The sequence below is a fragment of the Halichoerus grypus genome, chromosome 3 (assembly GCF_964656455.1).
Source record: "Halichoerus grypus chromosome 3, mHalGry1.hap1.1, whole genome shotgun sequence".
NCBI classification, from domain to species: Eukaryota; Metazoa; Chordata; class Mammalia; order Carnivora; family Phocidae; genus Halichoerus; species Halichoerus grypus.
This window is the reverse complement of record NC_135714.1, coordinates 155,308,461-155,320,997: the sequence shown is the minus strand read 5'-3', so window position 1 is coordinate 155,320,997 and position 12,537 is coordinate 155,308,461. Positions and strand designations below refer to the sequence as shown.

Below are 12,537 nucleotides of genomic sequence, written 5' to 3'. Positions count from 1 at the left end.
CTCCATCACCTGCTGGAAATTCCTCTAAAATTGACCTCTGAGGATAGATTTTTTTAATAATCACTGCTACCTAATGGTGGTTCCACCCAATCTGGGCTCGAGTAGGAATGTTTACTGCATCCTGAACTCTTTCTAAGACACAGGTAGTTCCAGAGTTTCAACTGTTCTAGGTTTTTAAAAACTTTTTTCTACTACAGGTTTTAATTTCTGGGAGAGAGAGAAAAGCAATTGCCTTGGACTTGTCTCCCAGACAGCAGTCCTCAGCTTTCTTTCTACCATCTATATATAGCCATACGGCCTTCTCTTATCTTCTAGCTCGAGGCAAAACCTGCCTTTTCCTCCCTGTGATGCCAAAAGATAAAGATCGTGGTCATATAACTTGTCCCCTTTCCAGCAGCAAGAACCCTCATGTTTCTTGCAGGGTGAAAAATAAATGAAAGAACTTTTATATAGGCTATGCAGCAAGGCTTTAAAATAGAGATTTAAAGTGTTTTTTCTCACTGATGGTATCCAGGATACAGTCTTACCCAGATTTTGTGGATCATTATCGATTTTCTCTTTGTCCCTAATGAGATTAAACTGTGAGGTTAGGAGAAGGGAGGATATCCTGAGTTTTGACATGGTACTTAGATAGAGGAAAATAAACCAGCACAAATTCATACTATTCCGGGTAATTCAATTGGAAGGGAGAGAAAGGCAAAAGAAACAAAAGACCAAAATGTCAGTTGATAACACTGATTGCATGTGATACCACGTTTTCAGAGAAAGTGAGGAATCGCTTCTCAATGGTCTTCTTGACATCAAAGTGCCGATGTTGTTGTATTTTGATAATAATAACACCTCATTTATCCAGCATCATCAGGCATGAAGTGCTCCCCACAAAACACATTCCCTGATGTCATTGGGCACAGAAAATGTTTTATTTTTACAGTTTGGATGCTGTGCATTCTAAAATGAGCATTTCCCTGTTTTCTTAAGCAGAGCTTACTAGCTATAATTTAACATTTTTAATGACTCAATCACCACTTATGACGATCGTAACGTCATTCTGGCAGGATACATCCCCCAAGGAAGAAACCTGGGGATAGGAAAAAAGCTACTTGAAGTTGGCATGACCCAGCTGAGATGGGTGTAACAGAGTCTGTCTCGGGCTTTAGTGACATCAGCCCAGAACTGGATGGTGTACAGGGGCCTTAGTGCAATCATGCCAAGAAACAATCCAAAAGTAAGCTCTCCTCCTATGAGACAAAGCAGTGTTGGGTTCAAATAATTAATAGTAATAATAATAATAATATTTGCTTTGGAGAAATGTGCTTGCCCACAGATAATGTGCAAGGCCACACAATTCTGGATCTGAGTATAAGAGCATTTTAGTCTCAAATTGTTTTCCAGAAACACCGTCTACTTACTAGCAAGAATGAGAACTCCTGTGATGCTGTTTTTTGTCTTTTAACCAAAAATGGATATTATTCTTTTCTATAGTAGGTGAATGGGATCAGATTATTAACATTACCATCTTGCACTGCTTGCTTTCTTTTTGCCATTTTTCCTTTCACTTTGAAAAAATTTCAAACTTGAAGAAAAGTTGTAGTAATAGTAGCTGGGTGATTCAATCGGTTAAGTGTCTGACTCATGATTTCAGCTCAGGTCATGATCTTAGGGTCGTGAGATTGAGCCCCATGTCAGGCTCCGCACTCAGCAGGGAATCTGCTTGAGATTCTCTCTCTCTCTCTCTCTTTCTCTGCCCTGCCCCTTACCCATGCTCTCTCTCTCTCAAATAAATAAATAAATCTTTAAAAAAATTATTCTAAAGAAAAAAATCAGAGATAGGGACAAAGATATCTATATAAGAATATTCTCTACAATGTTATTTATAATGGAAAAAAATAGCATCATCTAAATGTCTAATAATAGAATAATGGTAAAATCAATGATAGTGCATTTATACTTAGAATACTACGTAGGCATCTAAAGTTGTGTTTTCGAAAACTATTGTATTCTCTGCCCACTTCACAGTCTTCTGAGCAACACACCTTCTTCCCTGCTCTCCTCTAGAACTAAGTCCTGCCCTGAACCAGTCTTGCTGTCTCTGCTGGTAGCATCCTGCCTAACCCTTTCCTGGGAAGATGGATCTGCTGTGACTTCAAACCCGTGATGGAGCCCATTGGCTAGACTAAGGAACATGATGAAAGACTGTTTCTCCTAATATTAACCTCCCAAACCAGTAGCTCTTATTTCTGAGTCTCCTCTAGTCCTCTTGAGTCTACCCTTGGTGTTTAAAGTTTTTCTTTTCTTTTGGGCATCGATTCTGATTTTCTTTCCTGGATTCGTATTAGTATCAGCCTGAAGCCTCGTGCAAGGACTCAAAACTCTGCCCCAGATTCTCCCCCATTTCTTCTACTCCACCAGTGTTGGTGCCTTCCCGATGGACAGCTCCGGGTTACATTCTTCAGGCAGTTACCATATCGCCCCATGTCAGTGCCAGCTCTGACTAACTTTCTAAGCTTTGGCTGGAGTTAACTCCACTGCTCCTGATAATAACAAGGTAATTTCATCTGGGCAAAACTAAGGTTTAGAGGAGAGAGATATAAATCCAGCAAGATGTTAATGAACAGCCCTTACTTGCTGTCAAGGTTATATAGAATTATGTTGTTTACTTTCCAAATATTCGGTGATTTTCCAGATTTCTTTCTGTTATTGATTTCTAATTTAATTCCACTGGGATCAGGAATAAACTCTGTATGATTTCAGTACTTTTAAATTTATTGAGATTTGTCTTGTGGCTCGGGATCTGGTCTATCTTGGTAAATGTTCCAAGTACACTAGAAATGAAAGTGTACTCTGATCCTGTTGAGTAGAGTGCTCTGTAAATATCAACTTGTAAAGTTGGTTGATATGTTGTTCAAGTCTTTTATATTTGCCTGAGTTTCTCTACTTGTTTTATCAGTTATCAATAGAAGGTGTTGAAATTTCCAACTATAATTGTGGATTTGGCTATTTTTCCTTCAAGTTCTATCAGCTCTTGCTTTATGTATTTTGAAACTTTGTTGTTAGGTAAATAACAAAGTTGTTACGTCCTCTTGATTACTTAACCACTTTATCACTACACAATGACTCTCTTTACCCCTGGAAATACTCCATGCTCTGAAATTTACTTTGCCTGATATTAATATAGCTACTCTTTAGGTTAAGATTTGCACTTACGTATTTTTCATCCTTTTACTTTTAACATACATGTGTCTTTACATTTAAAGTGGGTTTCCTGTAGACAATGTATCATTGGATCTTGTTTTTTAAAATTGAATCTGGGGACACCTGGGTGTCTCAGTCAGTTAAGCATCTGCCTTTGGCTCAGGTCATGATCCCAGGGTCCTGGGATCGAGCCCCACGTCAGGCTCCCTGCTCCGCGGAGAGTCTGCTTCTCCCTCTCCCTCTTCTGCTCCCCTTGCTTGTGTTCTCTCTCTCTCTGACAAATAAATAAAATCTTTAAAAAATAATAATAAATAAAATTGAATTTGATAATCTCTGCCTTTTAATTAGTGTTTTAGACCATCTACACTTAATGTGCTTATTTATATGGTTGGTTTTAAATCTACTATCTGGTTTTTTTTTTGTTTTTTTTTTTTTCTATTTTACCTTCTGTTATTTGTTCTTTTTTTCCTCTTTTCCTGAATATTTAGGATTTTGAGTTTTTTTAATATTCCATTTATCTTTTTAAACCTAAAACCTTAGGCCCAGGGTCATCTCCTCCAACCTCCTGAAACCCATGTGCCCCTGGGCAGGGGACCTCTTTCCCACTGACTACCCCTCTGCACCCCATTTTTATTAGATATATCTCTATTTGTTTCTAGTGGTTGCTCTATGGTTTATAATATACATCTTTAACTTATAACACTCTACCTCCAGGTAATATTATATCACTTTAAGTATTGTATAAAAACCTTACAACAATATACTTCCATTTCCTCTGGCCTTTGTGTTATTGTCATATATTTTAATTCTACATGATATAAACCTCATGTTATAAACCTCATTGTTATTTTTGTTTTAAACAATATTTTAATTCTCACTCACCTCCCTCCATCAACCCTCAGTTTGTTCTCTATCATTAAGAGTCTCTTATGGTTTGCTTCCCCCTTTCTGTCTCTCTCTCTTTTTTCCCCTTCCCCTATGTTCATCTTACAACATTTTACAATATGATGTTTTGGTATGATTTCATATACGTATACATTATGAAAGAATTTTCTTCCATCAAGTTAATTAACTAATATATTGATTACCTCAAAGGTATCAATTTGCCTTTTTTAAACTAATATTTTCTTTTGTAGTATCTATTCTATTGTTAATCCCATCTGAACATTAAATCTTGAATCTCTAGAAGTTCTCTTTGGGTCTTTTTAAATTTTTTCCATTTCTCTCCTTATGTTAATGCTTTATCCTATCCACTTTAGTGTTTAGAGTAAATTTATAATAGCCATTTTAATATCCTTGTCTATTAATTCTATCACCTGTGTCATTTCTGGGTCTCTTCTATTGATTTTTCTCTTCGTTATGGGTCATATTTCTCTGTTTCTTTGCATGCCTGGTAATTTTTCTTTTGATATTATATATTGTGAATTTTCCATTGTTGGGTGCTGGATTTTTTTATTCCTTTAAATGTTTTTGTGTTTTGTTCTTGGATTCAGTTAATTGTAAAGACTTTGATCCTTCTGAGGCTTGTTTTTAATCTCTGTTAGGTGGGTGGTCTAGGACTATCTTGGACCCACTACTAAGGCAATATTCTCCTGAGGACTCTACTTGATGCCCCATGTGTAGGAAGGTTTTTCCACTCTAGCTACTCCTAGCTTGATGTGAGATTTGGGGATTTTTCTGCCTGCTCCTTTCCAGTGGTTCTTTCTTGGTAGTTTCATGTATTAATCAGTACTCAGTTAAAGATTTGAGAGAATTCTGCTTCATATCTCTGGAGCTTTCTGTCTGTATAGCTCTCTTCTCCACAGTAATCCACCCTATGAATTTCAAGCATCTTGGATTCCCCAAACTCTGAACTCTCTCTTCAACTCAAGGAGACTGTCAGGCTCTGTTTGGATTCCCTCTCCTTGTACAGTGGCCTGGAAACTCTATCTAGGCAGCAGGATGGGGCAATTGTAGGGCTTACCTTGTTTGTCTCCCTTCTTTCAGGGATCATTGTCCTATACTATTTTCCTATACCTGAAAACTGTTGTTTCATAAATTTTGTTTGGTTTTTTAGTAGCTTAACATCAGAGGGTAAATCTGGTCCCTGTTACTCCATCATGGCTGGAAATAGAAGTCCTCCACATCCCTCACTTGAAAAATAAACAGTGAAACTACGCAAACTGAATGTGTGTGTTTAGAAGTTTAAAATGAAAAGGACCCGAGACCCACTGAGACCCATCTACATGGATGAATACTTTTTTATCTTACTTAGGCAGAAAACATTAAAATAAAAATGGAAGGATTTTAAATCCTAGAATTTCAATGCAGCAAAAGACTTTTTTAATCATCCAGTTCACTTCCTTCTTTTGGTACATGAGGAAATGAAACCTTAGAAATGTTAAGGAACTGTCAAAGGTCATATTAGTACTAGGTAGAGGTGGGATCAAAACTCAAGTCTTCTGACAAACAACCATTAAAACATGCCGCCCCTATTCTGCCCCAAAATAACCATTTATCAAGTGCCATTAAGTACCATGTGTCAATACTTTTTAAGCATGATTTCAAACTTCCTGACAACTCTAACAGTGTCAAGGTAGGTATTACTATTATTGCCATTTTACTTACAGATAAATAACCTGAAGCTCAAACAGTTTAAATAATTTGCCCGGTAGTTCTCAAAGTGTGGCCCTTGGAACACTTCTGGGGGTCTCCTAGGCCAGACTATTTTTATGATAATATTAAGATGTTGTTTGTCTTTTTTTTTTTTTTTTTTTTACCATGTTGACACTTGCACTAAAGATTTAAAAACAAAGGTGGACAAAACCACTTGCACCTTAGCATGAACCAAGGTGGTGGCACCAAACTATACTAGTAACTATTATTTTTTTTCACTGTGTACTTTCAGTTTTTAAAAAAGCAAGTTTCACTTAAGAATGTTCCTAATGAAACAGTAGAAGTTATTAGTTCCATTAATTATTGATCCTTAAGAAGATGCTATTTTGTGATTTTGTGTGACAAAAAGGGCAGTGCACTTAAGACACTTCTACTACCTCAAGGGAAAACACTTGTATGATTGAGTTGTCAGCTGAATTTGACTTTTCCCCCATAGAACATTATTTATACTTGAATTAATAACGGACAGACAAACTATGGTTAATCAAAATGAGCCTACCACTTCAAAGAAAGTAACTGACAATATTTGTTGCCAATCATAAGATAAACTTTTAGGAAAAAAATTAGAATTTTATAAAACTTGTATCTGCCTCCATGAACTTAACAGCTTCTTGAAGAATACTTCAAGACTTCCCTGATTAAGTTGGTAGAGATATTAACAAGTATGATTTTTTAGGATATTATATAATGAAATATCAGAAGATCTGCTTAATTCAGTGAACAAATATTTTCAAAATGACTGATGCCACAGAATCATGCATTGGTAAAGATACATTCAAATTGTGAGATAGAAATGTATTTTAATGTAACAGAATATAAAAAAGTTCACCAATATGATTTCAGATTCTATACTGTAACTAGCCTTTAAGAAACTATCTTTTGTCAAGATCATAGTATCAAAGAACAATATCCAGAAATTATTTGAAAAGGCTATTAATAGTCTTCCACATTCCAACTCTATATCTGTGTGAATCTGTATTTTCCTCGTATACATCAACCAAAAACATATCGTGACAGAATGCAGAAACAGATAAGAGAATCCAGCTGTCTTTTATTAAGCCAGAGAATAGATTTGCAAAAGTGTAAATAATGTCACTCTTCTTGCTAAATTTTTTGAAAATAGTTTTTTTCATAAAAATATGTTTTTATATTAATATATAGTAAGTTTATTTTAAATGAATTAGTAAATAATTGCTTCCAATTTTTGTCAGTTTTAACTTTGAATACAGTAAATATCAACCCACATCAACAAAAGCTCTTTAGAGTTCTCGATAAATTTTCAGAGTGTAGGGTCCTGAGATCAAAATGTTTGAGAAGTACTGATCTTAAATAACACTCCTGGGAAGTGGGAAAGCCAGGTCTCTCGTCCATCTGGCTTTAAACCCATGTTGCTTCCATGGCACAATGTTACCTCCTCACCCAAAAGTCTCATTAGTATTAAAACGGGAAATAGAATTGGGTCCTTAAAGCTTTATTTTGCAATGTTTTTTTTTTCCATAATATTTATTTTTCAATGTTTAGATATTTTTCTTTGCTGAAGCATGAGTTTCTTATCCCTAAAACTTTAGAACTCCATTAGGGACTCAAGATCACTCTTTTTGGCTATCAAATAAAAATGAAATGATGTTGCTCAGTAGTCAGCTGATGCCAGAAGTAACAATATTTTGAATTTTATATTGTATATAAAGTCCAAACGGTTGGAAGATGTTCTTTATTAGATTTTTAAAAACAGAAGTGATTCTGGTTCTTTGGCATCAGGCTTGTTTTTCATCTACTTGGTGCTAAGCCCTAAGAATTAAATTTATGCTTTGGGGGGAACAGCTTTGCTTGGGGACATTCTCAGAAGGAAATCTTGCATGCCCCTCCGCAGTACTGCATTCTCAGCAACCTCCCTCAGGCTTCTGTGTAGCTTTTCCATCTCCTTGTATTCACTTTTGACATCTACAGAAGAGCAAAAGTATGCATCAGGAGTTAGTGTCATTTTCAGAAATGTCCCCAGAAAACAAATCTCCTGAGGACCTCATCACTTCTCCCAGAATGTGATATCTGGAATGAAACTTAGAGATCAGATAGTCCGATCAATTTATTTTACAAAAAAACCTGATCAAACTGGGCACTCTTGCTCTTACCTTAAGGCTTATCTCAGCATAGGGGTCACCCTCAAAAGAAACACAAACCTACACATAAAAAGATCCAGGAGATCACTGGGTCATTACTAAGTCTTCACAAGAGCTCAGTGAAAGGAGATCCAAAGCCCACCACACAATAAACCTCCCTAAGTCCTCTCCAGGCTTCTCTCTCCTTCCCCTGACCCTCTGCTCCTAGCAGTTCTCATTCTAGGTAAATTTGCTCTGTTTTGGCCTCTTGGGTTTTCACCTCATGAACGGCAATCAAATTATATCCTTATGATGGTGAATTTTAGGTGTCAACTTGTCTGGGCTATGGTGCCCAGATATTTTGCCAAACATTATTCTGGAAGTTTCTGTGAGCATAGTTTTGGATGAGATTTACATTTAAATCAGCAGACCTTGAGTAAAGCAGACTGTCCTCCACAATGTGGGTGGGTCCCATCTAATTAGGTAAAGGCCTGGCCAGGTCAAAAGTTGGTGTCCCCCAAGCAAGAGGGAATTCTCCAGCAGACCACCTTTGGACTTCATCAGCAACATTAGCTCTTTGGACTTCATCAGCAACATTAGCTCTTCCTTCTTCTACAGCAAACTGCTTTGGACTTGAACTCAAGTCTTTCCTGTGTATCCAGCCTGTTGGCATCCCCCATCAGATTTTGGACTCAGCAAACCTTCACATTCATATGAGCCAATTTCTTAAAATAAATCTACCATCTATCTATCTATCATCTATCTATCCATCCATCCACACATATTCATATCCTATTGGTTCTGTTTCTCTAGAGAACTCTGATTAACACAGTCCTCTTTGAAGGAACACTTCAGACTGACCCTGAGGTTGGTTCTGGCATTGCTCCTGAATGTCTTTCCAATCCACCTTGGCTCTACACGTTCCATATCATTACCTAGACTCACCCACCCTGAGCCTGGCCAGCGATGGCACTCATGACCAAGGAGGGAATCAGAACCTTGAGTCTATTTGTCTTGCTTCTGAGTCTGGAAAGTCTCCCTTCTCCTCACTGCTTCATAAATCCAACCTATCCTTTCAGGCTCTACTCCAGGACCCAGATTACATGAAACTTCCCCAACATCCTGGCCCTGAATAACCACTGTCTTCTGAATAATCTGGTGGTCAAGTGTGTTCCTTCTGTCAGGTTTTTTTTAAATGTCACATTCCCAGTGAGACCTTCCCTGATCACCATGTCTCCCACTCCCAGCCCTCCCTCTCCCCTTTCTCTGCTTTATTCTTCTCCATTGCATTTATCACGTTTTGCGTGCCACATATTTTATTTATTGTTCTGCTTAGTGCCTGCCTTCTGACCACTGGGCTGTAAGCTCCATGAAGGCAGAGATTTTTGTCTTTATTGGTCCACTGCTGTATCCTCAACACCTAGAATACTGCTCAGTACCTAGGAGGTAATTACCATCACTTATGCAGTGAATGCATACTATCTACTAATTTAATTTACATGCTCACACATCTTGTTTTACCAAGCAGGTAAGACTCAGAGCAGAGACTGTTATAGACCTCTTTGGCCCCTGGCACAGTACTCCCTACATAGTATATATCTGCTGTCGATGGAAAGAAAGGGAAATGATCTTAAATTGTGGCAGGAGCAATTGACATCAAATTCAGGTGAACATTTTCTGTGTGGGAGATTTGGACAGTTGGAAAACCTTTGGTGAGTAGGAGTTCTTTACTTTTTTTTTAAGATTGTATTTATTTATTTATTTGAGAGAGAGTAAGAGAGCAGGGGGAGGGGCAGAGGGAGGGGGAGAAGCAGACTCCCTGCTGAGCAGGGAGCCCAATGCGGGGCTCGATCCCAGGACCCTGGGATCATGACCTGAGCCAAAGGCAGACACTTAACCAACTGAGTCACACAGGCACCCCAGGAGTTCTTTAAAGAGGACATAACTGGATGACTATAATCTTGTAACAGTTTCCTGTGAAGTCCTAGTCGGAAGGTCAGGAGATAGTTCAATAAAGGATAGGGTGAGGGAGTTATAGCACCTTCCTGAGAGATCATTAGGAACAGGTTAGAGGTCTGTCTTACCAACCAGAGATGGGAAATAATAAGTTCCAGGGCAAGAGACAAGTGTAGGACAGATGCTTAGAAGCAGCAATGTGGCTTTTACTCTGGAAATAGCTCTGACCACTTTCACTCTGACATACAGCAATGACATCAGATCTATTTTTTTCCAGCAGGCAACTGTGCCCACAGTTTAAAGTTTAAAAGGCACAAAACAGGGGTGCCTGGGTGACTCAGTCGGTTAAGTGACCAACTCTTGATTTTGGCTCAGGGTCATGATTTCAGGGTTGTGGAATTGAGCCCTGCATTGGGTTCCACACTCAGTGCGGAGTCTGCTTGAGATTCTCTCCCTCTCCCTCTGCCCCTTCCCCTCCCCCCCACGCTCATGCTCACGCACGCATGCTCGCTCTCTTTCTAAAATAAATAAATAAATCTTTAAAAAAATAAAAATAAAAGGCACAAAACATACAGAGTGCAAAATAAGGACCCTCCCTGTCCTTCAGGCTCCAGGTTCCTCTCCTTAGAGACAACCAGTGTGGCCAGTTTCTTGTGTATCTCAGGAGATTTTTATGCATATACATATGTGTTTCCTTTTCTTCCCTCACAGATGGCAACATACTACACACAGTTTTTCACTCTGCCTTTTTTCACTTTACAATATATTTTGGAGATGGTTTCATACAGCTACTCTGCATAAAAAAAGCCGCTTTATTCTTTCTAACAATTGCATGGTCCTCCACTAGTTGTGTACCTAAGTTAACTTAACCAGGGCTCTACTGATGGAGATTAGAGTTGTTCCAATGTTTGACATCATAAGCAATGCTGCCCTGAATAACTTCATCCATGTGCCATTCTGCACATGTATGAGGGTACCATGGGATAAATTCCCGGAAGTAGGATTGCTGGGCCAAAGGATATGTGCATTTTTAATTTTGCTAGGAATTTCCCGATTGCTTTTTGCACTTTTTTACACTCTCCGGTTTACACCAGGAGGTCTGGGGGAGCACACAGCATGGAAGAGAGATGATTACATGCAACAAGGCATAGGCAGCTGGTAATGCATCCCCAGCCTCCTAGTAGACAAAGAGAAACCCTTCTCCACCACCACCAGAAAATGAGGCTTTTCATGAGAAGGTATCTACTTCAAAGAATGGGTTTATGGAGACTGCAGAACTGAGTTATCGATTTGAATTTGCCACTTTCCAGCTATGGATCCTTGGGCACGTTATTGAATCTGAGTCTCTGTTTCTGGACCTGCAAAATGCAACATTACCCTCTGAGGGCTAACATGAGAATGCTATGAGATGCTGCACACAAAGCCTGAGTATAATGCGTGGTCTCCAGTGAGTGCTCCGCGAGGGCGGGGCAGTCATGATCCTCTCCATTCCATGCCCTGGAAATTCTTCCTAACTTGATTTCTTTAAATCCAGCAAAGGGCAACCACAGCTAGGGGTGTCTGCAAGGTCACTGCTTATGCAAAAGTTTCATGAATTTACCTGCAAGCTCCTTGTAGAGACCATCCCCCTGGGATGAAGCAAGGGTCAGCATGGTGGCAATACTGCCCTTCACCTTCTCCGTGATTCCATTCTGTACAATAAAGCAGGGTCATTCTGTTAGGATGGCACAGCCCAAGGGAAAGGTTAGCTTATGAAAGGGACCCCACTAATCCCCCAACCAGAGAGTGTACAGACTGGGGTTGCCAAAATCAAAGTCAATTCCAAGAGTGGGCCACCTTAGAGTACAGGGAATGGCTCAGGAGTCATCAGGGCAACATTTCTGGGGGATCCCACTTGTCTCAGCATCTCCTTTCCCGCCTATCAAGACTCATGTGGGATTGGACCTCTGGTGCTGACCAAGTGAGTCAGGAGCTAAGGAGGCTTCATGGAGGTGGGGGAGAGAACAGCAATTGCAGAGATGGAAAAAGAGGAGAAGTGCTGGTCACTAGCCACCATCTTATTGTTCATTTAGTCACGAGATAGATGTTTATTGAGTACCTGCTTCGTGCAGCACACCACACTTGACCTTCCTGATTCTCCGTCTCAGCTGCCTGAGATACGCCTTCTTTCTGATTTCAGTCCTACAACCAATGAAAACCCTTTTCCCTCTTCTAACCATCTCTTGACTACCTTTGAAAAATACCTGACTCTTCCCTCTAGCCTGACACAGCCTCGTTTTAAGCGTGGATCTACTGACTCTTGCTTTTTTTCTTCAACACACCAGGCCAAGAACCCTAAGCTCTAGTCTCAGCTCTAGTTGTGAGCCTTGAGCTAGTAACGCAGGCCCTCAGCCCCCTTGTCCATAAGATCAGGGAATGGGGACACTATGTGGCCTTGCCCAGTTTCAACTTCCTACATTTCTGTCATTTACGAAGCATTTGTACATGGTCAATGTACAAATCACTTTTTTTTTAGTGGAACTGTTTTGGGGGGCTCCTTAAGGGCCAATTTCTATATACTCAATGGGGACTGGGTGCTATAGGGTTTGGCCAATTATCTGCAAGTATTTGTAGACTGTGACAATATGTTAAATGACAG

At 39.2% G+C, this 12,537-nt stretch overlaps 1 protein-coding gene across 1 annotated transcript in view; it reads right to left on the bottom strand.

Moving 5' to 3' along the window:
- Nucleotides 1-7,585: 7,585 nt before the first annotated feature.
- NUGGC (nuclear GTPase, germinal center associated) overlaps nt 7,586-12,537 on the bottom strand; it is a 47,102-nt gene continuing 42,150 nt past the window's right edge. The window contains exons 18-19 of the mRNA XM_078068221.1: nt 11,500-11,590; nt 7,586-7,788 (exon numbers count right to left, since the gene is read on the bottom strand). Coding sequence (XP_077924347.1) covers nt 7,649-7,788; nt 11,500-11,590 — 231 coding nt within the window. The 3' untranslated portion in view covers nt 7,586-7,648. The remainder of the gene's footprint in view (nt 7,789-11,499; nt 11,591-12,537) is intronic.